General features: G+C 40.5%; 1 protein-coding gene across 1 annotated transcript in view; it reads left to right on the forward strand.

Annotated features, from left to right (window-relative positions):
* Positions 1-25,208, forward strand: part of MAP3K15 (mitogen-activated protein kinase kinase kinase 15) — a 136,545-nt gene that overhangs the window by 45,838 nt on the left and 65,499 nt on the right. The window contains exons 4-6 of the mRNA XM_061137496.1: positions 5,254-5,447; positions 8,505-8,673; positions 10,658-10,764. Of these exons, the coding sequence (XP_060993479.1) occupies positions 5,254-5,447; positions 8,505-8,673; positions 10,658-10,764 (470 nt within the window). The remainder of the gene's footprint in view (positions 1-5,253; positions 5,448-8,504; positions 8,674-10,657; positions 10,765-25,208) is intronic.

Here is a 25,208-nt window from a genome sequence, read left to right on the forward strand (position 1 = left end):
CTCAGCTTGCCTCTCCTAACATGGAACCTCCGTCCAATGTGAGCTGGGACATAGATGATCAGGGCCCAATATTCTTGGCCTGATTCACCTAAGATGCCATACAAGCGGCAAGTGGGTGAGGGGATGGAGCCCTGGTTCTCTTAACCACGCTTACCTGGAATAGGGCTTTTACAACACAGGGCGGTGGTGAATGAGGATGCTGGTGGCCTAGCCTTCCTAGGGAGAAACTATCATCCTAGACTTGGGATTGGGGGTGGCAGGGGGCCGCATCTTCTTGACTGTACCCATCCAGAGCAGAACTGTCACTCTGGGCTGGAGGGTAGGGAAAGAGCAGCTTATAGCTCACATGCTGGAGTCTCATTGTTCTTATCAAGATTTAATTGTTGTTTCGAATAAAGATCTCTTGTCCATTTGCTGTTTGCTCTTAAGACATTTTTTACAGACTTGAAATGGTTTTTTTCGAGAAAAATATTTGTTACCAGTTATGGTTGATTTTCTGGGAAGGGAATCTGAGGAGCTCCACATACCTCCAGTCTAGCCCTAACTTTTTGAAAATAACAAACTCCATTCCTTCAAGGATTTTTATTTTTTACCTTCTAGACTTCACTGATTCACACAGCTCTTTTATCCTTCTTAGTCTAAACTAGGAAATCTTTTACCATAAACTCAACCAACTTCAGGTAAAAGAACAAGCAGATTAATGTATAAATGAATGTATAATGGCATTTAATTTAATTAAATTTGGCACCATGACTTTACTGATATAGATGATGGAGAAATGTGTTTCTAACCTACCAAAAGCTTACTTTGTTGGGCACTTTGAATTGGTCTTTGAGAATTTGCAGATATTATCAGAGAGGGAAGGGTCTTTGTTCCTCTGGTGCAGGCCTTGCTCAATGATTGCTAGGAAGTAACCATGAGTCTTCCTTCTGTTCCCCATTTATCACCAACATACCCAAAATGTTGCCACCTGTCTTTATAACACACCAGCATTTGCAGTGAGAGGTGTTTAATTCCAGTATCTAGTATCCACAGTCTCCAGCTGCTGTTTTGTAGCAGGGTAAGTTCTTTCATAAAATCTGTTATCAGGAATCATGAAACATCAGGAAGGTTAGTGTTAGACAAGGGTTGGCCCACCGTTTGTTTTAGTATGACCTGTGAGCTCACAATGGCTTTAACATTTTTTGATAATTGATAAAAAATCAGAAGATGAAGAATATTTTGTTATTGTTGTTTAGTCACTAAGTTGTGTCCGACTGTTTGCAACCCTGTGGACTGTAGCCTGCCAGGCTGCTCTGTCCATGGGATTTCCCAGGCAAGAATACTGGAGTGCGTTGCCTTTTCCTTCTCCAGGTAGTCCTCCCAACCCAGGGATTGAACCAGCGTCTCCTGTATTGGCAGGCAGATTCTTTACCACAGAGTCACTGGGGAAGCCCAAAGAATATTCTAGGACATGTGAAAATATGAAATTCAGAGTTTTGCCCATAAATAGTTTCACTGGGCACAGCCATGCTCATGTGTCTACGTCTTGTCTGTGGCTGCTTTCATGCTTTAACAGCAGAGTTGAGTACTTGGAGAGTAGAGATTATATGGCCCACAAGACCAAAAATATTTTTACAGAAAGTGTGCCGATGCAGTCTCAAGTATGATTGAATGGAGCAGTGCTAGTCATTTTTGCTTAACAAAGTATTTTAGGGCCTACAGACAGCTCAGCAGGGATATAGATGCCCTGGGAGGTACAAAAGAAGGAGAGAATTTCAAGACAATTATTTGATTTTGAATTTAGATAGAAGAATACCACCTGTCCTTGTGTAAGCAAATCTTACTCAAAAGGAAAACTAAAATGTCTGTCACATATATGTTTGAAACCAGTTCCCCAATGTGGAGTTTTCCCAAGACTTCTGTTTGATCTGAAATTGTGGCATTCTGACCGTTGTCTCTGGGGTGAGTGAATTCCTTTGTAATTTAGAAGGAGCTGTATTGCTCGTTTGACTTCTCGTTCTTGCTGAAAGTATGCTTCCCAAGGTTGTGCATTTTGCCACATTATCCTGTCACTTCATGGCAAATAGATGGGGAAACAGTGACAGACATTATTTTTTGGGACTCCAAAATCACTGCAGATGATGACTGCAGTGACTGCAGTGACTGCAACCATGAAATTAAAAGACACTTAACTCCTTGTAAGAAAAGCTATGATCAACCTAGACAGCATATTACAAAGCAGAGACATTACTTGGCCAACAAAGGTCCATCTAGTCAAGGCTATGGTTTTTCCAGTAGTCATGTATGGATGTGAGAGTTGGACTATAAAGAAAGCTGAGCACCAAAGAATTGATGCTTTTGAACTATGGTGTTGGAGAAGACTCCTGAGAGTCCCTTGGACAGCAAGGAGATCCAACCAGTCCATCCTAAAGGAAATAAATCCTGAATATTCATTGAAATGACTGATGTTGAAGCTGAAACTCCAATACTTTGGCCACCTGATGTGAAGAACTGACTCATTTGAAAAGACCCTGATGCTGGGAAAGAGTGAAGGTGGGAGGAAAAGGGGATGAAAGAGGATGAGATAGTTGGATGGCATCACCGACTCAATGGACATGAGTTTGAGTAAACTTCAGGAGTTGGTGATGGACAGGGAGGCCTGGCGTGCTGCAGTCCATGGGGGTCTCCAAGAGTTGGACATGACTGAGCAATTGAACTGATGCCAAATTTCCTAGATAACTCCCTTAGTTTAACAAATTAAAGGGAAAAAATCAGATGTATTATTGCTTGCATCAAATTCTTTAAAACCTAGTGAAGAGATAGGAATTAATAAGTCAGAAATTTTAACATAGTGGCTTTTTGTAACAGTACAGACCAAAAATAGACTGTAATAGTAGAATGTCCTTTAAGAGCATATTGTAGTCCTCCAAATATTCTAAAAACTGAGCATGGGCTTGAAAAAGTGAAAAGTGAAAGTCTCTCAGTTGTGTCCAACTCTTTGCAACCCCATGAACTGTATAGTCCATGGAATTCTCCAGTCCAGAATACTGGAGTGGGTAGCCTTTCCCTTCTCCAGGGGATCTACCCAACCCAGGGATCAAACCTAGATCTCCCTCGTTGCAGGTGGATTCTTTACCAGCTGAGCCACAAGGGAAGCCCAAGAATACTGGAGTGTGTAGCCTATCCCTTCTCCAGGGTATCTTCCCGACCCAGGAATCAAACCGGGGTCTCCTGCATTCAGGCAGATTCTTTACCAACTGAGCTATCAGGGAGCCCAGGTATGGGCTGAATGCTGTTTAAAAGTAGTATTTCTTTTTCTATTTCATGTTCAGTGTTCCCATTTCATTTAGTTTATGTTTCCCTCTTTTCTGTTTTTCTTTCTCAAGCCTTTATCATACTCTATCAAAGTAGAAAAACTTTTGTATACATATATGTATATATATATGTGTATGTGTATATAGTATGTATGATATATATTTTAGAAATGTTATGAATTTTTGCCTAGCTAAAAAATTTATGACATTTTAATCCCACTTTTTTGACAGTATAAATAGAATGCTAGGTTTCTAATTAATATTCACTCAAAACTTTGATATAGTTCCATGTATTTTGGCATCTGATATTACTGCTAAAAGACTAGAAAGTTCATTATCTTAGTGGTCTTTTTCACAAAAATTTGAAGCGCAAAGCTTCTAGTCCAGTTCTGAGAATATCAAGAAAATACTATGTTGTTTAAAAAAAAAAAAAAAAAAAACAGAAAATGTGATAACAGTTTTATTAACTAAAGTACAAATTTTGTACAAATTTCATAATATTTTACGCCAGTGTTTGTTATTTATTTTCATACTTTATTCAAGATTCTGCTTTGTATTTACTTGCATTGAGCAGTTTCAGCTGCATGCAACAAATTCTGGTAAATTCTCTTTTCATTTTTATTCTGTTACAAATATTTTCTAATTTTCCTTGTTAGGGCTTCTTAGATACAACCATCATTTAAAAGTGGACATTTAATTTTCAAATACATGGGTTTTTTAAAGTATCTTTGATATTAATTTTTCATTTTAATATTTCTCATTTAAACACTTTCTTCTCTGTAATCACCCTCTGTGTTTTTTCAGTCTTCTAAGTTTACTGAGGCTTTCAATGGCTAAGTCAAAGATCTCTCTTGGTAAATGTCACATTGGAATTGAAAATATGTGGGTTATTTTCAAATATCTTTTGATACTGATTTCTAACATAATTCCACAGTGATAAGAGAACCGACTCTGTATGATTTCAGTACCTTTAGACCATGAAATTTTTGCACCTGTTTTATGTCCCTGGATATGTTCCAGTGTCTCCTAGTTTATATTATAATCTATGGGAACTTGAATAGAATTTGTATCCTACTGTGTGTGAAAATTGTATGAATCTTAATTATGTTGAATTGGTTCATGGTGCTTTCCTTCTACTTTTCTGTATATTCATTCATTCAAACTCTTGAGAGTTTGATAAGGAAACTCCAACTAAAAATTTATCTATTTAAAATAATTGTAATATATAGTAGAACTATATGTAACTTTGTTGTATATTTTCCAAGTCTCCTGTAAATGTGTTATCATACTTTCATAATTTAAAAACAAAGAGTAAAAAAAAATAAAGGTAGTGTTTATGCTTTAAAAAATGGTTACAATTTGACTATGAATCATGGTTATTCCATAGAAAAAGCATAGTTTTACTTGAGTATTATTTGACAATATAAAAATTTGTAAACGAATTTTTTCCCAAAACATCTCTGGGACTAATCATATCTATTAATATCTGCTTCCTGCAAAACAGTTTCTACTCAACAAAGTTTATAAATAATTCACCTGTGGTTAAATTATCAAATAATAAGGCTTTTCCAGCCATGCCAAAAGAAAGAAATTAAACCTTTACATTTCGCTTCCTGGTTATCATTGGGCTGAAGTTCCCTCTGATTTGGAGGATATGTAATGAAATATAATTTCTGAGAATTAAAAACCTAAAATCTCTGCCAGTGAAATACAGAGATGTATACTGCCCAGTTCAGCATTGAAAACCAAATTTTTGTTGTATTCCCATGTGTTAGAGCTTGTGAAATGGAGTGGTTTCCTGTTTGTGTCTGATAGATTCGTAGTCATATTGTGCAAGTAGTTGTTCATCGTCAGGCATATTCTCCTTTCCTGTCCCACCAAGGTTCCACCTGCCCAAATCCACAGCTGTGCTTCTGCATTGCTTATTTTGTGAAACATTTTTGTTTCTTTTTTCCAGGCATCCAGTGGAAATTATTATTTCATCCCATACATCGTGACACCATGCGCTGATTATTTTTGCTGTGAGAGTGATGCCCAGCGGCGTGCTTCGGAGTACATGCAGCCCAACTGGGACACCCTCCTGGGTCCACTGTGTGTGCCTCTGGTGGACAGGTTTACTAGCCTCCTCAAGGACATCCATGTGACCTCATGGTAATTCCCATCAACTGTCCTCAGTCTTGGGAGCTTGGCCAAAATTTTCCCTTCATGTCCATGGAGGTGATGTACCTTCAAGAGACCATAGTGCCCAGGGAGTGGGGAATTCCAGCCAGTCATTTTAAAGTCATCCTGGAATCCAGGGTTCCAAACTGGCTCACTGCATTGGGCTGTTGAGGTGTAGCTGAAAGAGAATGAAACTGGAGTTGAGGTCAGGGTTCAGTTTGTGTTTGGTTCCAGCTCCTTATGCAACCTTGACAAATAACTTTTCTGTAGTTGTTTTGTCATCTAGAAGATAAGGAACTTAAATCATTGATTTTCTTTAATGCTCTTTCAACTCTGACATTCTGTGTTCTAAGATCATTTCTGAAGGTGAGTTCCTGCCCACCGCCAATCAGCTGTTGAAGTTGTTAAAATGTGTCAGCAAGGCTATTCCAAACATTAGCCCCTATGCTGTACAGGTCAGGGTATTGAGTCAAGCTGAAGCCATCCTGACCACAGTGTGCCCTGGGACGTGTTCTTGGTAGATTTATGTCGGAGAAGGCGTGGAGCAGTGATTCAAGAGCTGACAGGTTTGGGTTTGAATCCTGGCTCAGGCGGTCCTTCACTGTGTAGCCTTGGAACAGTCAGCTCACCTCTTGGAGCCTCAGTGCTCAAGAAACCAGCCCTTGAAATATCCCTGTTTTGAAACTTGAAGGCAGAAAAGTTATTCCACTTAAAGAAAGAATTCAGATTTTCTTTGCCTGTAGCCAATTTAAAGGATTTACTCCTGAAAGTTAAGTCACAAGGAGAAGGATTTGTCTTTCCAAAACAAATGAAAATCCAAAGCGCTGGCAGAACTGACTTGAAGTATAAGGGCCACACGTCCCTCTGGCTTGCGCTGTCGCCCCCCAAACTGTGGAGCATTACTACTGTGGGGCTGGTGGGAGGTGCATGCTTGTTCAGTCTGTTTTCCTTTTCTATCCTGTCACCTCTTCTCTGGACACACAGTTTCCGCTACAGGTTGTAAAGGGAAAAGAAGACTGGCAACTCAGGCATATGTGACCACATGCCAATCTAGAAAGTAAACGGGGCACCTTTTGCAGCACATCCCTCAAAAACCTCATTCGGCCCCAGCTTGCTAACTGTTGTCTTAACTGCACAGTGAATATTCTAGTGAGGTTCAGGGAGAAAAGTCTCCCAGTATCATTTTTTTTCAGGTCTGACAAGGAAGTAGGCTAGCTTGAGTCTGCCAGATGAGCAAGGTGTCTGCAAGAAGTGGCCTCAGGTTCGTTTCTCATTCATTTCATGTATGTTTCAGTAGGAAGACAAGTCTTTCAATTTGGTTTAATTTCAAAGAACTTGAAATACCTGTTGGTTGATTCCACCCCTTGAACTCCCAGATACCTGGCAAGGGTTAGTGAGAGGGTAAATGATGCTAATGGTTGAAAACATCTGTAACAGGGATGGCAGATAAATTTTCAGCTCAAGTGCCAACTTGCATAGATTGATGAAGGCCACCCAGAGCCCTGTGCAGAAAATGGGTTTGAAGCCATTTCCAAGTTCACACTGATTAGCAGTATCTCTGGTTACCAGAGGCAGAAATGGCTGCATGTTTATTACATACATGGTGTCTCCAAGCCATACTTAATTCAGTGTTTTGTTTATTTACTTACAGGTTACTGTTCTTATTAGGTTTCTTAGTTTATTGAAAATATTTTTCAGAGCTCCTCTTGAAAACAAGACTAATACATTTTTACTTGTCAGGCAAAACTAGTAATACTTTAATAGCTTTTGATGCCTTTATAGTCCAGCAAATGGACAATGCCTATCACTCAACTTAATTATTCACTTGATTAATCATAGAATTTTAAACATTAGTAGAATCTACTAATTTGCTCATCATCGAGGTAATAAGCAAGAGACAAGGAAATAAAAATTAAAGCAGTGCACTGATACTTTTATATCAGAGCACTTTCACTTTACTTAAGTGAAAGTAATTTCACTTAATTACTGAAATGTTGAGATTTATTATAAGCATTGGACCAGGCAGTGTACTGTAAACACTTTTTTGGACAGAGTTTTGTAACAGTTAAAATCAACATTGGTTATTCTTTGGTATTTCTTCTCATCCTCTGAAGACTATTACTTGTTAAACTTGCTCTTTTTAATAAACAACCTAATTTTACTGTCTACAGTTAAATCATTTCAGCTACGTAATGGGTTAATAGTATTACAACTTGATCATGCCCAGTTTCCATAGAAAAAAAATTTCTTGGAAAGTAGACAACATATTTAAATTCATCTATTTTAAACCAAGTACCGAATACTAGCATTGGTTCTTGGAGACATGATGAGACATTCTAGTGTGAATTTAAACTGCTTTCAATGTTGTAATACCTCCCTGTTATTATCTGGATGCTCACATAAAGGAAGTTCTATGTCTTCCATTAGGAAAGCATTCTGGCTGTCAAAAATGACACAGAGAATAGGGGGTGAAGGGCAGAGGTGGTCTGCAGGTATCCAGGCATGGCTTCCTGTATTGCTCATGGACACATCCAGATTTTGTTTCTCGACCAAGTGTAAAAAGCTTTGTGGTTACTATCTGGGGATACCTGAAAGATACATCTTAAAGACATTCATCTTACTATGTTTCATGGCTTTGGAGTTTTGTTCAGCTTTGTGAAAAATCTCTTAATGGCGGGGGAAATTACTGTTCAAGTGAAGTACTTTCTTGTCCTTTATGTGTTTGAAAATACCGGAGGAGAGGGGATGGGGTGGGGTAGCTAGTGAGTCCTGTGTGTTATCCAAATACATCAGGGGTCAACTTTGAAAATATTTTCAAGGTCATAATGAACTGATTTTCTTTGTAACTGTTGAGTGGTTAGGTTTTTGCAAAGTGACACTCACAACTAGGACGTGCTCCCCATTGGCTGATCCTGGGAGGCTCAACTGTGGGTGAGGCTCCCGTGTGTTAGCCTAAGTCATGTCCATGAGAGCTAGGTTTGTTTGAGCTGCAGCACAGTCCTGGATGCTTGTAGCCGTGACTGGAGCTTTTCTTGTTTCCCTCTCCAGTGCTTATTACAAAGAAACCTTGTTAAATGACATCCGGAGAGCCAGAGAGAAATACCAGGGTGATGAACTGGCCAAGGAGCTGGCTCGGATCAAACTCCGCATGGATAACACTGAGGTTCTGACCTCAGACATCGTCATTAATTTACTGCTATCCTATCGCGATATCCAGGTATGCCTTATGCTTATCTGAAGCTAACACAGTTCTTCCCTGACATGAGGAATTCCTTGTATGAAGTACTCATGCACTAGGTGTATGGTTAGGTAGTTGTTTTATAGCCAAAATAGGAATGTGGCTGGGTCATAGGTCACCTCGCACATCTTTTGTGGTAGAAATGTTGCAGAAGCTTTTGTCATATCAGAAGGGTGCTCCAGCAAATTCTTAGATATGGTACTGCTTAGTAAAAGGAGTTCAGAATTTAACAGTTTATATGCAATTTGTGCTAGGCATTGTTCCAAGCCCTTTGCAAGCCCTAATTCACTTAATCCTCTTCAGAAGCCTATGGGGTGCACAGTCCGATTATTCCCATTGTAAAAATGAGGAACATGAGGTACAGAGAAGCTAAATAACTTGCCTGAGGTCACACAGTGGTTGGCAAAAGTCAAGATTCCAACTGAGGCAACCAGCCCTGTTGTCCTTGCTCTTAATGCCTCTCCTCTTCTACTCCCTTTAGGCCTTTGTCACTCCCTTCTTGGTTTAGCACTACCTGTTAGTGAAAGGGAGAGCAGGAGTAACACAGGCATGTCCAGGACCCTGGGGCTGCAGGGCTTTATTCTCAGACGATGGACAGAGACTTCTGGAAAGTCCTGAAGATGGGGTTTGTAGAATATGGCACCATGGAGGAAAGCAATCATTTCCCCCCTCCAGGTTTAATGCCGTGGAGCCATTTCCAAGATGTCTTGTCTTCCGTCCCTTTGGAGGAACACAGAGTGCTGTACATAACCTGTAGAATTCTATCAGTATAAAGCTATGTTGGAGGTTGTTGGCCACAGGTCTTTAGACAAAAGAGGCTTCCATTTATGACCTGAGCCAAGAACAAGAGTCAACCACTTAAGGAACTCATGCCCCTGGTGACAAACAGATGCATCTAATTGATTTTAATAGCAGATGCTATTAGAAATTATGCTGAGTGATGCCCCATGGAACAAGAGAATGGGAAGGACCTTGTTTGAGGTCTTTCTTCCATTGAGCGGCTGGCTTCCTTCTGCCCTTGCTTTCATGCATCTCTCCTCTTTATAACCTTCCCTTGGTGGGACTCTGAGGCTCAAAGATGAGTCAGAAGCTTCTTGCTGTACTCTGCTTTCCCTTTCCTTGGGCAGCAGCAACCAAGGGTAATGCCACAAAACAGGCGTGAGATTTCGGTGGGAAGTCCTCGTCTGCTAACTGTGGCCAGCTGTCAGCAAGTTGGCCAGTAACAGTGATTCTGAGCCGGCTGAAAGGGTAGCAGATGGCACTGCTCACAGGGGATACAGCCGAGACGAACACGGTAGCAGTTTTTCCCTGGGTAATTACGCAGTTTAGAGCCGTGGTTCTCAAGGCGGGGACATGTGGTAGTGTCTGGAGGTATTTTGGGTTGTCACAACTGGGGGCAGGGGCCAGAGTGCTCCTGGCGCTGAGTGGGTCAAGGTCACAGGACAGCCCCCACGGTAAAGAATGATCCAGCCCCCAAATGTCACTAGTGCCAAGGTTGAGAAACTGATTTAAATGAATTGGATTGTTTCTGACAAAATAGGAAGCCTTGGGATATTTCCTCCCTTTATGTGGCAAATGACTGTAAGATTTCCTATATATTTACGTCCAGTTCATTTTAACCCACAGCCCTGCCAGTGGTGATAACTCTTCTACACTCAAAATGTGGTAGCTTTTCCTAGCTGCTTGGCTCATTCGTTTTCTTTTATTGTCTCTGAATCTAACTTCCTTTCCTTGGTCCTTTTGTGACCTCTGAGAGCAGAGATTCTTCCTGTGTCTTCGCTCATCCATCTTGTTGTTGTTTTTAATCTCATTGCTATTCTTTTAAGGACTTTAACTTCACTAAATACTGCCTGTAGGTAAGGGCCTATATTTAAATGCTGAGGTGGTCTCATGCTGATAACTGTTTAAGAAAACCTGCAAAGAGCTGTGTTTCCTCTCTCACCTTGGGACCTCTTGCCAACAGGACTACGATGCAATGGTGAAGCTGGTAGAAACACTGGAGATGCTGCCTACGTGTGATTTGGCTGACCAGCATAACATTAAATTCCACTATGCATTTGCACTGAATAGGTAAGAGTGATAATGTATGGATAGAGTTTTGAAGCAGGCCAGCTGTTAAATTTTGCTTCCTTTTTTTCTTCTTTTTTAAATTGTAGTATAATTGCTTTACAATGTTGCTAGTTTCCACTGTCCAACTAAGTGTACCAGCTGTATGTATGTGTATATCCCCTATCCCTTCAGGCTCCCTCCCAGCCCTGTCCTACCTTCTAGGTCATCACAGAGCACCGGGCTGAGCTCCCTGTCTTACACAGCAGCTTCCCATTAGCTCGTTTACACATGGTAGTATATATATGCCATTGCTACTCTCTCAATTTGTCCCACCCTCCCCTTCCCCCACTGTATTCACATGTCCATTCTCTATGTCTGTATCTCTGTTTCTGCCCTTCAAATACATTCATCTGTACCATTTTTCTAGATTCCACAAATATGTATTAATACATGATACTTGTTTTTCTCTTTCTGACTTATTTTACTCTGTATGACAGATTCTAGGTCCATCAACATCACTGCAAATGACCCAATTTCATTCCTTTTTAGGGCCAAGTAATATTTCATCATATATATATATATATATATATATATATATATGTCTCACATCTTCTTTATCTATTCCTCTGTTGATGCACATCTAGGTTGCTTCCATATCCTGGCTATTGTAAATAGTGCTGCATTGAACATTGGGGTACATCTGTCTTTTTGAATTATGGTTTTCTAAAGGTATATGACCAGTAGTGGGATTGCTAGGTCATATCATACCTTTGAGTTTTTTAACGAACCTCCATACTGTTTTCTATTGTGGCTGTACCAACTTACATTCCCACCAACAGTGTAGGAGGGTCTCCTTTTCTCCACACCCTCTCCAGCATTTATTGTTTGTAGACTTTTTGATGATGGCCATTCTGACCAGTGTGAGGTGATACCTCATTGCAGTTTTGATTTGCATTTCTATAATAATTAGTAATGTTGAGCATATTAAATTCTGTTTCCTTCTTTCATTCAACCCTCGTTGAGTATGAGCCAGATGATGGCTGAATGCCAAAGTTAAGAAAATGGACATGACATGATCTTGACTTTTAGGGACTTTGTCTTTGGAGCATATATTATAACTGTGAGGTCAGACATGTACCTAAACCCCTGCAGCTCAGAGTGATAAATGTCTTCATGAATACCACAGCATAGTAGAGGGAGGAAGTCATTCTGCTTTGAGGTTTTCAAGAGGCTTCTCGGGAGTCTTTCGGGCTGGGTTTTGAAGACTTGATAAGCATTGCCTCATGGGCAGGAGAGACTGCAGGATAGGGGTGGGGAAGAGACCACTCCACTTGGCCAGAAGTGTGAGCAGAGTTCTTCAGGTGCAGTGTGCTTTCAGGGAACCTCAAGAATACGAGCTATAGGTGCAGCAAATGTGTGCAGTGAGGCAGAGTATGGAGGGTGGGACTGTGTTGTGAAAGGACTGTATATATACAAACGAGGAACTGAAAGTGTCTCATAGACTGTGGAGGTAGGGGGCTAGTTTAACAACAGGATTAACATTGTATGATGGGGACGGGGTCTACTGTCTTCCTGTACTAGTGTAATCTGAATTACTGAGCTAGGTAGAGTATATGAGACTTGAAAATTGCTGCCTGAAGACCCTGAGCCTCAAAAGCTTATTGCTAGGGGTGTCAGCTAAGATGCTGTAGTCTAGAGACCCCAAATGCAATGATTGAAATTTCTCTTTCACATAGCAGTCTAGAGGTGAGTGGACCAGGTTAGTGGCATAGGAGTTGTTCAGTGACCTAACTTCTGCCCATTTTGTTGCTCTTTCATTCCCAAGAGTGTTCTCTTCTAGTTGAAACTCGGTCACTGCTTTACTCTTTGTTCCAGCCTGATGAAAGGAGTAGTGTGGAAGCCCAGTTAAGCTGTTTCCTTTAAAGCAAGTAGAATTTGCATGGGCCACTTCCGCTGACATTCTGTTGGTGAGAGCACAGTCACATGACGCCTATCTAACTATAAAGGAAGCTGGGAAATGGAGTCTTTCACTGAGTGGCCATGTGGAGAATAACTAGGAGTTTGACGCATCTAATCTCACAAAATCTGAGCTGCCTAAACGTCTTAGTCCTACAGTTACTCTTCCTCCCAGATAAGATACAGGAAGAGAGGTGGTATTAGGTGAACATAGAGCTACATATAAATCCACTTGCTGCTGGGGCTGGGAATCACTCATGTTTGAATCACTCCACCAAAAACTTGAGGATATTCAAATGTGGCTTGAGAACCAGAGTTCTGGCACCTTCTTATCAACCCTCCATGGCAAACATCTTCCTTAGGGAATGAGTACAGTGAGGGTTGATGGGGACCGAGTTAGAGGACACTTGCATCTGATTTCTCAGAGGCTTGACTTTGCTTCAGCAGCTGGATTAAGCTGTAGATGGTGGACTTGTCACTGGCAGCAGCCACACAATCCATGGCTTCAGGATTCTTGTAATGCATATGAGGCAACATCTCTCTTTTCTGTTGAAGTATATAAAGCACATAGGCAGTGAAGTATGTAGATCTTTATACAACTTGAGTTTTAATAAATAGATATACACATGTAAACAACACCCCTATCAAAATGAAATATTTCCACCCCCGTGCCAGAAGTTCCCTTGTTCCCCTTTGCAGGTAGTCCCCACACCTGTACAGGCAGCCACTCCTCATATATTGCAGTCTCTGTACCCAGAGATGAGTTTTTTCTGTCCTTGAACTTTGTATAAGTGGAATCACACAGTATGGGCTTCCCAGGTGGCTCAGTGGTAAAGAATCCGCCTGCCAATGCAGGAGACACAGGTCAGGAGGATCCTTTGGAGGAGGAAATGGCAACCCACTCCAGTATTCTCGCCTGGAGAATTCCATGGATAGAGGAACCTGACGGGCTACAGTCCATGGGGTCACAAAGAGTCAGACATGACCAAGTGATTAAACAGCAATCACATAGTACGCACTCTTTGGTGTCTGGCTTCCTACACTCAGTGTCGTGTTTCTGAGATTCGTCCATACTGTTTGCTGTGTTGGTAGTTCATTCCTTCTCCTTGCTATGGAGTACTTTGTTGTGTGGATATGCCACAAGTGATTTACCCATCTTACAGCTGGTAGACCTCTAGGTCATTTCCAATTTGGGGGTACTGAGAACAGTGCTGCTATTAGCATTTGTGCGCATGGCTTTTGCACACCTCTGGGCACATTTCTGTTGGGTACATAGCATATGCTTGTAGATGTGCTACTGTACTAGACACCTGCAAGCAGTGGTAAAGTGAAAGTTGCTTAGTCATGTCCAGCTCTTTGCGATCCCATGGACTGTAGCCTGCCAGGCTCCTCTGTCCATGGAATTCTCCAGGCAAGAATACTGGAGTGAGTAGCCATTCCCTTCTCCAGGGGATCTTCCCAACCCCGGGATTGAACCCAGGCCTCCCACATCGCAGGCAGATTCTTTACCATCTGAGCCACCAGGCAACCAGCAAGCAGTGGTAGTCAGGATTTGTACTCTCTTTGGTGGAGGAGCTCCATGGTCTCTATGAAAATAAGCCTTTTCTCTCCCCAGAAGTCTTTAAACTCAGCATCCCCAAGGCAGGGAACATGGGGATGGGCATCTTCCTTAAGCATGAAAAGGAAGTTCTATAACTCTGTCCCCCCAGAGTAGTGAGGGGATATATATAATTTATATGTAATTATATATTAAATATATATAATTTATTATAATTTATTCTTAAATCACACTTAAATATAATTTATTATGTTATCTTATAAATATATATCTTATATATATCATATATTTATACTATATATTATAATTTATACTTAATTATATATTAAGTATATATAATTTATTATTATAATTCTTAAATCACACTTAAATATAATTTATATATTATCTTAAATGTAATTTATTCTTTTGTTTGTTTGTTTTGTTTTTATAGTTTAAAAGAATTTATTTTCGCCAAAACAAGGAGTGCCCTTATAAACAAATGAGCACATTATATTCAAGCTTACATAGGTGTGAGCATTTTAACAGTACAATCCTGCTGTCACCAGGGTATGAGATAACTGACCTGACTGCATTAGCTGCATTCAGGCTGAACTGTCAACAGAATCCAGTAAAATAATCTGGATAATGCAGACCAAATAAAAACAAACAAACAAGAAAGCAGATGGAAGCAGAGCTCTCTCTTGCCTGTGTAACTCTGACACAGTCAGACAGCACACACTGGGTTTATGTCTCAATGTGACACCGCCCTCTCCCAGCCTGAGGTCCAGGGCGGGCAGGGACTCCGCGTGCAGGAAGTAGAGGGTGGGGCTCACTGTGAAGAGCACGTAGTTGTGTAGTTGTCGTGGCGCTCGTCCAAGATGGTGAGCACCAGGTCACCCACCTGGAAATCTCTAATGGCTATCTTCTCAGAATACCTCGAGGATACGGAAGACATGCTCTGAGACATCAGTCTCTGATTTAACCACTTGTTTTCTTCTTCTTTCAACTGTAGTGTTCGTTCCAACAGCATTATCCGCTGTCTTTCTTCATAGAGCACGTGGACGTTTTCTTGGACAGACATCGTGCTGGTCTCCATGGCTGAGTCTGGCCTCCCCTCACCAAGGGTGTCCAGGGCCTCCACCGGGGGCTCAGGCGCACAGGCCCCGTACAACTCTGGGGCTGCGGCCATGCCCGGGGAGGGCACGAAGGTGCCGCCCCGCAGCCGGCTGACCTCCTCTTCCAGTCGCTTCTTCTCCTCCAGCAGACGTGCAAGGTCCTCAGACAGGGACTCGATCAGATCTTTGTCCCGCTCCTGCTGCTGCATTGTGTTCTTGAGCTTATCACTGAGATCATTGATTATGTTTTCTTTCCTCATTTTCTCTCTTGTTAAAATGGTGTTAAAATTGGTCTGCTGCTCAGCGATCAAAGATGTTCGAACACTCTGCATCTCCTCTTTCTTCCTTTTCTCCTCCTCTTCAAGTTGTAACTTAACTTTTTCTTCCTGGAGCTTTTCTTGAAGTTCAGCAACTAGACTTGAAGAATTATATCTTAAATATAATTTATTCTTAAATCATACTTGGTCGATCCTTGACTTACAAAGATTAATCAGGTATCACTGGTGAAGTTTCTGGAAGAATGCCTGGCATACCATAAGTGCTATTTGTTAAAATGGCTCATTAAATTGAAACTAAGAGGGCCTTATAAATCACTCACCACCAAGTCTTTTCCTGGACCAAGTAGAGGTACTGGTTTTCAAGCAGAATGAAATAGTCTGATTACCATCCACTCAAAGTAATAAAAAAATAAAACATGTTCTGAAATGGAAAATTGGTATCTAGGAGAACCTAGCGTGGCAAGATGAAGTGATTCCAAAATGATACACCTTTCCCAATTGGAAGCGGAATGGCTGGGATTACTCTCTGGACAACCACCTTTCTGATGATGGGTCTTTTCCTTCTAGTCTGATTGTCCCCTGTACAGTGGTCCCCAACCTTTCTGGTACCAGGGACCCATTTCATGGAAGACAACTTTTCCATGGAGCACAGCTGGGGGGGATGGTTTTGGGATGATTCAAACACATTACATTTATTGTGTACCTTATTTCTATGATTATTACATTAGCTCCACCTCAGATCATCAGGCATTAGATCCTGGGGGCTGGGGACCTCTGTCCTGTTAGACAGTGGTTCTCTTCGCTGTCAGGAAAACAATCACCACAAATATGTCTTGAGGCCAGTCAGGCTCCTCATTGCCATGAATCTCATTTTCTCTAACCAATGAGGGATTTTCTGTGGAACTGCAGTATTTGCCTCATGTATCCATGCTGTCTGGTCCTGAATCTTTGCTTTAGGTATAACTTGGCTACCCGTCAGCAGAGTCACAGTAGGACTTGGCATCATGTACCGTTTTGAGAAAGTTTATGGAGGTACTGTGTGTTTATAAAGGGGAATATCAGTGTTGAACAAATAATGAATTTTCCTGCATTACAGTTGACCTTTAAATTTTAGGAAGTGGAATAAATCATGGTCATTAGCGTTATTAAAGGTTGACAGTGATGAGTGACTGCACCATCAGATGCCATGGGCTCTTGTATTATGCTGCCTTGAACTGGCATCTTTTCCTGACAGCTTCCCCTTCACTGCATTCAGAAGTCCAGTCAAAGGTACTTCCCATTTCCACTGAGCACTTAAATTGCTTGCCTCCCAGTGGTGTGGAACCTTTATGAACAGTTTTTACTGGCTGTTACTTTTATAGACGGGACTTTATTAGATATGCTAAGGCAGCTAGAAGATCCGATTAGGGATCGAGGCAGCAAGCAGAGGCATGGTCTGGAAGGACAACAACAGAATCAAAGTCCTGGGTTTTAAAACAACAAAATTGGCCTGTCAAAGAGCAGGAGTATACTCTTATTCTATTCCCTGCATCTTTGGATTCAAACGGCCAACCTGGCAACGTTGAACTCATTGAATTACTTTCAGCAAAGTGGAAGGGGAGACTGAATGTGTGACACGTGTATTGGAATATCTGATGTATCGCTCTGTGAATAAGTTAAGGATGGAGAGAGGAAGATACTCTGTGGGCCCTAGAAACATGTGTGGGGGAATATAAGATGAATGATACTGAATCCAGCACACACCAAAGGGACTGAAGCCTTGTTCCAGAACCTACAGCAGTCAGCTCATCCTCAACCTCTGGGCTACCCAGCCAGGCCCCTGCTCAGGTGGAGGGATGGAGAGAACTTGTGTCTCTGCAGTAACCACCAGCCTTGTTTTCTTTGTTTCTTTTGTTTATATTCACTGTGTGATCTCACCATATTAATTCATATGTTTAGATAAAGAGCCATTTTTGTTACATGTTTGTAAAGGGTAGGAAAATGATGATATCACCCTACTCTTTTTGTCTGTTTTTTAATTGAAGTATAGTTGGTTTACAGGGACTTCCCAGGTGTCTCAGTGGTAAAGAACCTGCCTGCCAGTGCAGGAGATGTGGGTTTGATCTCTGGGTCAGGAAGATCCCCTGGAGAAGGAAATGGCAACCCACTCCAGTATTTTTGCCTAGACAGCCCCATGGCCAGAGAAACCTGGCGGATTATAGTCCATGGAGTCACAAAGAGTTGGACACAACTTAGCGACTAAACAACCTGGTTGGTTTACAATGTTATGTCAGTTTCAGGTATACAGCAAAGTGATTACGTATATACTCTTTTTCAGATTCTTTTCCATTATAAGTTATTATAATATGTATAGTTCCCTGTTCTATTCAGTAAGTCCTTGTATCTATTTTATATGTAGTAGTATGTATATGTTAATCCCAATCTCCTAATTTATCCCTCCCCCCCTTTCCCCTTTGGTAACCATAAATTTGTTTTCTATCTCTGTGGGACTATTCATGTTTTGTAAGTAAGTTCATTTGTATCATTTTTTTAGACTCCACATATTAGCGATGTCATGCGATAGTTGTCTTTCTGTGTCTGACTTACTAGCACTACTTTCCTAGTCCTTTTGCCTCCAGGGAACTAAAACCGTGTTGCAAAAAGAAAGATACGAATTTGTGGTGATTGTTTTCCTGGCAAGGAAGAGAACCACAGAATCTGTGCATTTACAAGGAGTCATGTGGTCTCAATCCTTTATTGTAGAGACGAGAAAGAAATGCAAGGGCCCAAAATAAAGCAGCAGGTCAATGAGAGCTTGGGGACCAGAACGCCCCAGTTTGAACCCAGTGTTCTACATACACTGGTTTCATATCATGGCATAATCAAGGGAACTCTGCCCAGAAAGCTTGAACTTCTACTTTGTTTGCCTGATGGGCAGCTAAAATAAGCCATAGGCCTCTTGGAATTGTCGGGCCATACTTTGTGTGTGTGTGTGTGTGTGTGTGTGTGTGTCCATGCATGCTCATTTGTGTCTGACTCTGCAACCCCATGGACTGCAACCCGCCAGGCGCCTGTGTCTGTGGGATCCTCCAGGCAAGAGCACTGGGGCAGGTTGCCACTGCTTCCTCCAGGGGATCTTCCCAACCCAGGGATCAAACCCACTTCTCCTGCATTGGCAGGCAGACTCTCCACCACTGCGCTACCTGGAAGCCCCTTATAAACATAATGTTAGGCCAAAGAAGCAAGACATAAAAGTAACATATAAGATAATTCCATGTATCTTATTTCTTCCTTTCTAAGATGCAGAATTTTTTTATATTTTAAGGTAATGCTGAAATTTGTTATCTTACAATTGGTGACCTCTTAATACTTGGTCATGATTTATTTTTTTTTTTTTTGGTCATGATTTAGTTAATAGATTTTTTTTCTTTCTTATTGAGCCATCAAATAATGACATCTTAAATTCTATAAAATACCAAAAAAATGCAAAAAAAAAAAAAAACATGCATTTGCTTTACAGATATAGAAACCCTTAACTATATAGAAAAGCAAAGATAAGATAACTTAAGTATTTAAGATGCTAAGGATGGTGATATCATCTTAGGTGTTTAAGATGTTTGGAACATTCTAGAGGTCTAGCTGGCAAGGGTACCAGGCACTCCTTGATCCTTTGGGGAGGATATGTTTGCTCCGTAAAACCTGGAGATGGAATTCAACCCAATTTACTCAGCATCTGTTGGGCCATACTTTTGTCTCACTTTTTCATATATGATGAGGGCATTAGACAGTAGCTGAATATTAAAGCCACTTTCATAGTAAACACTTGTTATACCAAAAGACCAGTTGCATTTTTTTCTGAGAAATAGATGATCTTATATCTTCTAAGCAGTGGCCTGGCCAATAATACATATTTTCCTTTTGAAAAATTTTTATCCAGAGAAGTTACCACTTCTATCTGTCCTCCTTCCTCCCTGCTGGTATCCTTGAGCATATGTTATCTTCCTTTTCTGTCAAATTCCTGCTGCAATTCCCTTTCTTTTGTCCTTCCTTCATTTAATGACTTATTTGTATGTCAGTGGAAGGGCTTTGTGCTAAAGAAGAAGAGAGCTCATTACCAGTGACTCAAGTTAATGAGTGATTTTAAAATGTGATCACATGTGTACATATTACACACTTGAACTTACATAGACAAGTGTACTTGTTCTCTTCAAATTAATCATGCTGCAGTACTCTGCCTTTGACAATGCTGCCATTATTCAGAATACCATTGTATCATTGGGTAGGGGGAGATTTTTCCTTCAGAATTGTTTTGTCAGCTAACATGGCATATAGGAAATCGGTATCATTACTTTGGGCTTTGAAGGAAAACAGATTTGGATTTGAATTCCAGCTCCTATACTTAAGTCTCATGGCCATAATCAAGCCACTGAATCTCCGTGAAGCCTTACCTTCCTCATATGTAAAATGGGTACTAACATTTACCATGTAGTAAGCATTCCAGAGAGTAATCCTGGCATGAAGCTGGTGTTTGGCTGTGACTGTGACTCTTACTGTGTAGTTTGTTCATCTGTATTTTTACTAAGTTTAATAGAAAATGTTTGACCATTTCTAAATATCAAAACTACTTGGAAAATGCAGAGATTTTGCCACCAAATAAGATAGTTTAAAGGAAGAAATTTCATAAAGCAATGCTGATAAAAGTGTTGTTAGCATGAAAACGTCACTGGGATAAGTATATGGTCCTCTGAGGTGATGATTTTGAATGAGACAAAGTTTGTTTGAATGTAGAGGTTTGTAGGGAAAAGAATAGTGTGTTTAGTCAAATTCAGAGTTGATTTATGTACAGCAAGTTTCTCAGCTTTGCATTACTGACATCTGGAGCTGCACAATTCTCTGTTTGGGAGGCCGTCTTATGTATTGTAGGAAGTTTAGCAACTTCCCAGTCCTTCTACACTAGATGCCAGTAGCCAGCCCCCCTCAACCAAAGTTGTGACAATCAAAAGTGTCTCCAGACATTGCTAGGTGTCCCCTAGGGACAAAACCAGCCTTGTGTGAGACCACTGCTTTATAGGGAGTCATTCTGGGTTGTGAGAAGAGCATTTGCTTTGATGTTTGAATCACTTACCAGCAATATGATGTTGACAAGGTACCAGGATGAAGATCCTATGGTGTGGATTAAAATAGATACACCATATGCAAGTGGCCTGCATAGCTCCCAGCAGCTAGATGGCTGTTAATAAAAGTTCGATTCCTTCTTCATTTATCTCCTCCTTTCACTTCTTAATTCACATGGGGAGGTTACCTTGTATTATATAAAAATATTATAGAATCTCTGTCAAAATCCCAACTGTGTTTTCCACAGAAATAGGAAAAAAATCCTAAACTTCATATAGAATTTTATCACACAAGACCCCCAAATAGCCTAAGCAATCTTGAGAAAGAAGAACAAAGCTGTATCATACTTCCTGATTTGAAACTATGTATTACAAAGGTATAGTAATCAAAATGGTATGATACTAACAAAATGATACAGACACACAGACCAGTAGAACAGAATAGAGCCCAGGAGATAAGCCCATGCATATACAGTCAACTAATCTTTGACAGAGCATCAGGATTACATAATGGAGAAAAGATAGTCTTTTCAATAAATGGTGTTGGCAAAAGTGGATGAAAGTGAACGTGAAGGTTGTTCAGTTGTGTTCAACTCATTGTGACCCCATGGACTATACACTCCATGGAATTCTCCAGGCCAGAATCCTGGAGTGGATAGCTGTTCCCTTCTCCAGGAGATCTTCCCAACTGAGGGATCAAACCCAGGTCTTCCACATTGCAGGTGGATTCTTTACCAGCTGAGCCACAAGGGAAGCCCAAGAATGCTGGAGTGGGTAGCCTATCCCTTCTCCAGTGGGTCTTCCCAACCCAGGAATTGAACCGGGGTCTCCTGCATTGCAGGTGGATTCTTTACCGACTGAGCTGTCAGGGAAGCCCTTTAGGTACAATATTGCAAGCGAAAGTGACTCAGTCGTATCTGACTCTTTGTGACCCCATGAACTATACAGTCTGTGGAATTCTCCAGGCCAGAATATTGGAGTGGGTAGCCTTTGCCTTCTCCAGAGGATCTTCCCAACCCAGGGATAGAACCCAGGTCTCCTGAATTGCAGGCAGATTCTTTACCAGCTGAGCCACAAGAGAAGCCCGCAAAAGTGGATATTTATATTCAAAAGAATAAAAATGGACCCTCACCTTACATCATATGCAACAATTAACTTGAAATGAATCTAGGTCTTATATCTAAGGTCTGAAACCATGAAACTTTTAGGAGAAAAACAGGGAAAAACTCCTTGACATTGACCTTGACACTGATTTTTTTAGCTATGACATCAAAAGCACAGGCAAAAAAACCAACATTAACAATAAAATCAAACAATTGAGACTATATCAAACTAAAATGTTTCTGTACAGCAAAGGAACTAATCAACAAAATGAAAAGGCAGTCTACAGAGTGGGGAAAAAAATGACTTGCAAACCATCTATCTGATAAGAGATTAGTATCTAAAATACATAAAGAACTCATGCAACTCAATAGAAAAGACAGTCTGATTAAGAAATCGGCAGAGAACCTGAATAGACATTTTTTTCTAAGTAGACACCCAAATGGCCTAGAGATTATGAAAAAATGCTCACCATAACTGATCATCAGGGAAATACAAATCAAAACCATGGTACCTCCTAAGTGTTGGTGAGAGTGTGGAGAAAGGGGAACACTGTTGGTGGGAATATAGATTGGTTCGTCCATTATGAAAGACGGTATGTAGGTTTTCAGAGAATTAAAACTAGAACTCCTGTATGGTCCAGCAGCCCCACTTCTGGGTATATATCCAAAGGAAATGGAATCAGTATCTCAAACACATATCTTCAGTCCCCTGTTCATTGCAGTATCATTCACAATAGCCAAGATAGGGAAACAGCCAAAGTGTTGGTCAACAATAAATGCTAAAGAGAATGTGGCGTGTATATGTATATGCAATGAAATATTATTCAGCTATAAAAAAGGAGGAAATCCTGCCATTTGCAAAAACACAGATGTACCTACCTGGAGGACATTATGCCAAGTAAAATAAGCCAGATGCAGAAAGACAAATACTGCATGATCTCATGTATATGCGGTATCTAAAATTTTCAAACTTATGGAACCAGAGAGAACAATGATTATTGCCAAGGGCTGGTGGATAGAGAAAATGGGAAGATACTGGTCAAAGGGTAGAAACTTTAGTTATAGGATAAATGAGTTCTGTGGATGTAATGTATAGTATGGTGACTATACAGTTGGTAGTACTGTGTTGTATACTTGAGATTTGCTGAGAGTAGATCTTTTTTTAAATCAATTTATTTTGTAAATTAATTTTTGTTGGAGTTTAGTTACTTTACATTGTTGTGTTCATTTCTGCTGTACAGCAAAGTGAATCAGCTGTATGTATACATGTATCTCCTCTTTTTTTGAATTTTCTTCCCATTTAGGTCACCACAGAGCACTGAGTAGAGTTTTCTGTGCTACACATTAGTAATCTATTTAATACATAGTAATGTATATATGTGAATCCCAATCTCCCAATTCATTCCTCCCCTCCTTTCCCCCCTAGGTGTCCATGTGTTTGTTCTCTGTGTCTGTTTCTGTTTTGCAAATAAAATTGTCTATACCATTTTTCTAGATTTCCACATACATGTGTTAATATACAGTAATCATTTTTCTCTTTGTGACTTCAGTCTGTATGACAGTCTCTAGGCCTACCCATGTCTCTACAAATAATGAAATTCGTTCCTTTTATGGCTGAGTAATACTCCATTGTATATATGTACCACATCTTCTTTATTCATTCCTCTGTGGATGAACATTTAGAATACTGCCATGTCCTGGCTACTGTTAATGGTACTGCAGTAAACAGTGGAGTACATGTGTCTTTTTGAATTACAGTTTTCTCAGAGTATATGCCCAGGAGTGGGATTGCTGGGTCATACGGTAGTTCTACTTCTGTTTTTTTAGGGAACCTCCATACTGTTCTCCATAGTGGTTGTGTAAATTTACATTCCCACAAACAGTACCAGAGGGTTCCCTTTTTTCTACACCCTCTCCAACATTTATTATTTGTAGACTTTTTGATGATGGCCATTCTGACAGGTGTGAAGTGATACCTCATTGTAGTTTTGATATGCATTTTCTATTAATTAGTAACATTGAGCATCTTTTCATGTGTATCTTGGCCGTCTGTGTGTCTTCTTTGGAGAGGTCTATTTAGGTCTTCTGCCCATTTTTTGATTGGGTGGTTTTTTTGATGTTGAGCTGCACAGGCTGTTTGTATATTTTGAAGATTAATCCTTTGTCAGTTGCTTTGTTTGTGAATACTTTCTCCTAAGAGTAGATCTTAAGTGTTCCCAGCACACAAAAGAAATACATGAGATGATGGATGTGTTAACCAACTTAATTGTGGTAGTCGTTTCACAGTGAATGTATATATTAAATCATCATGTTATACCTCCTGAGAAAACAGATTGCAGGAGACAGTATAGCAAGTGAAAAAGTGACTTACTGGCATAGTCTGTAGAAATTATGGCTAATAAGAAAAAGTACTCATAATTTAGCCAAAAAGTTGCCCATTTGTTGTTGTTGTTCAGTCGCTAAGTCATGTCCGACTCTTTGTGACTTCATGGACTGCAGCACGCCAGGCTTCCCTGTCCTTCACTATCTCTCAGAGTTTGCTCAGATTCATGTCCATTGAGTCAGTGCTGCTATCTAACCATCTCATCCTCTGCACCCTCTTCTCCTTTTGCCTTCAGTCTTTCCCAGCCTATAGCTCTTTTTAAAAACATTTTTGGAATACAGTTGGTTTACAATGTTGTATTAGTTTCAGGTGTGGGCTTCCCAGGTGGTTCAGTAGTAAAGAATCTGCCTGCCAATGCAGGGGACCCAGGTTTGAGCCCTGGGTCAGGAAGATCCCCTGGAGAAGGAAATGGCAACCCACTCCAGTATTCTTGCCTGGGGAATCCCATGGACAGAGGAGCCTGGTGGGCTACAGTCCATGGAGTCACAGAGAGACAGACATGACTGAGTGACAAAAAAAAAATTAGTTTCAGGTGTACATCAAAGTGATTCAGTTATACATATACATATATTCATTCTTTTTTCATATAGGTTATCACAGAATATTGAGTAGAGTTCCCTGTGCTATACAGTAGGTCCTCGTTGGTTATCTGTTTTATATATAGTAGTGCGTGTTTATCCCAGGCTCCTAATTTATCCCCGCCCTCCCCTACACTTCCCCTTTGGAAACCATAAGTTTGTTTTCAAAATCTGTGAGTCTGTTCCTGTTTTAGTTCTTTTTATGGCTGAGTAATATTCCATTGTACTTATGCTGCCCATAGCTCTTAAATGACTGGGAGTTAGCTGTCTAAAGCATTTAACTTTGTCCAAAGCATTTAACTTTGGAATGGTTTGAGAAATATCTCAAAATGACTCTGCTGTTAATAGCCCACAAAACCATGGATTGAACCACTGTGGAAGAAATGAGGTTAATGGGAACTAATGAGATGGTCTTAAAA

The sequence above is a fragment of the Dama dama genome, chromosome X (assembly GCF_033118175.1).
Source record: "Dama dama isolate Ldn47 chromosome X, ASM3311817v1, whole genome shotgun sequence".
Classification (NCBI taxonomy): Eukaryota; Metazoa; Chordata; class Mammalia; order Artiodactyla; family Cervidae; genus Dama; species Dama dama.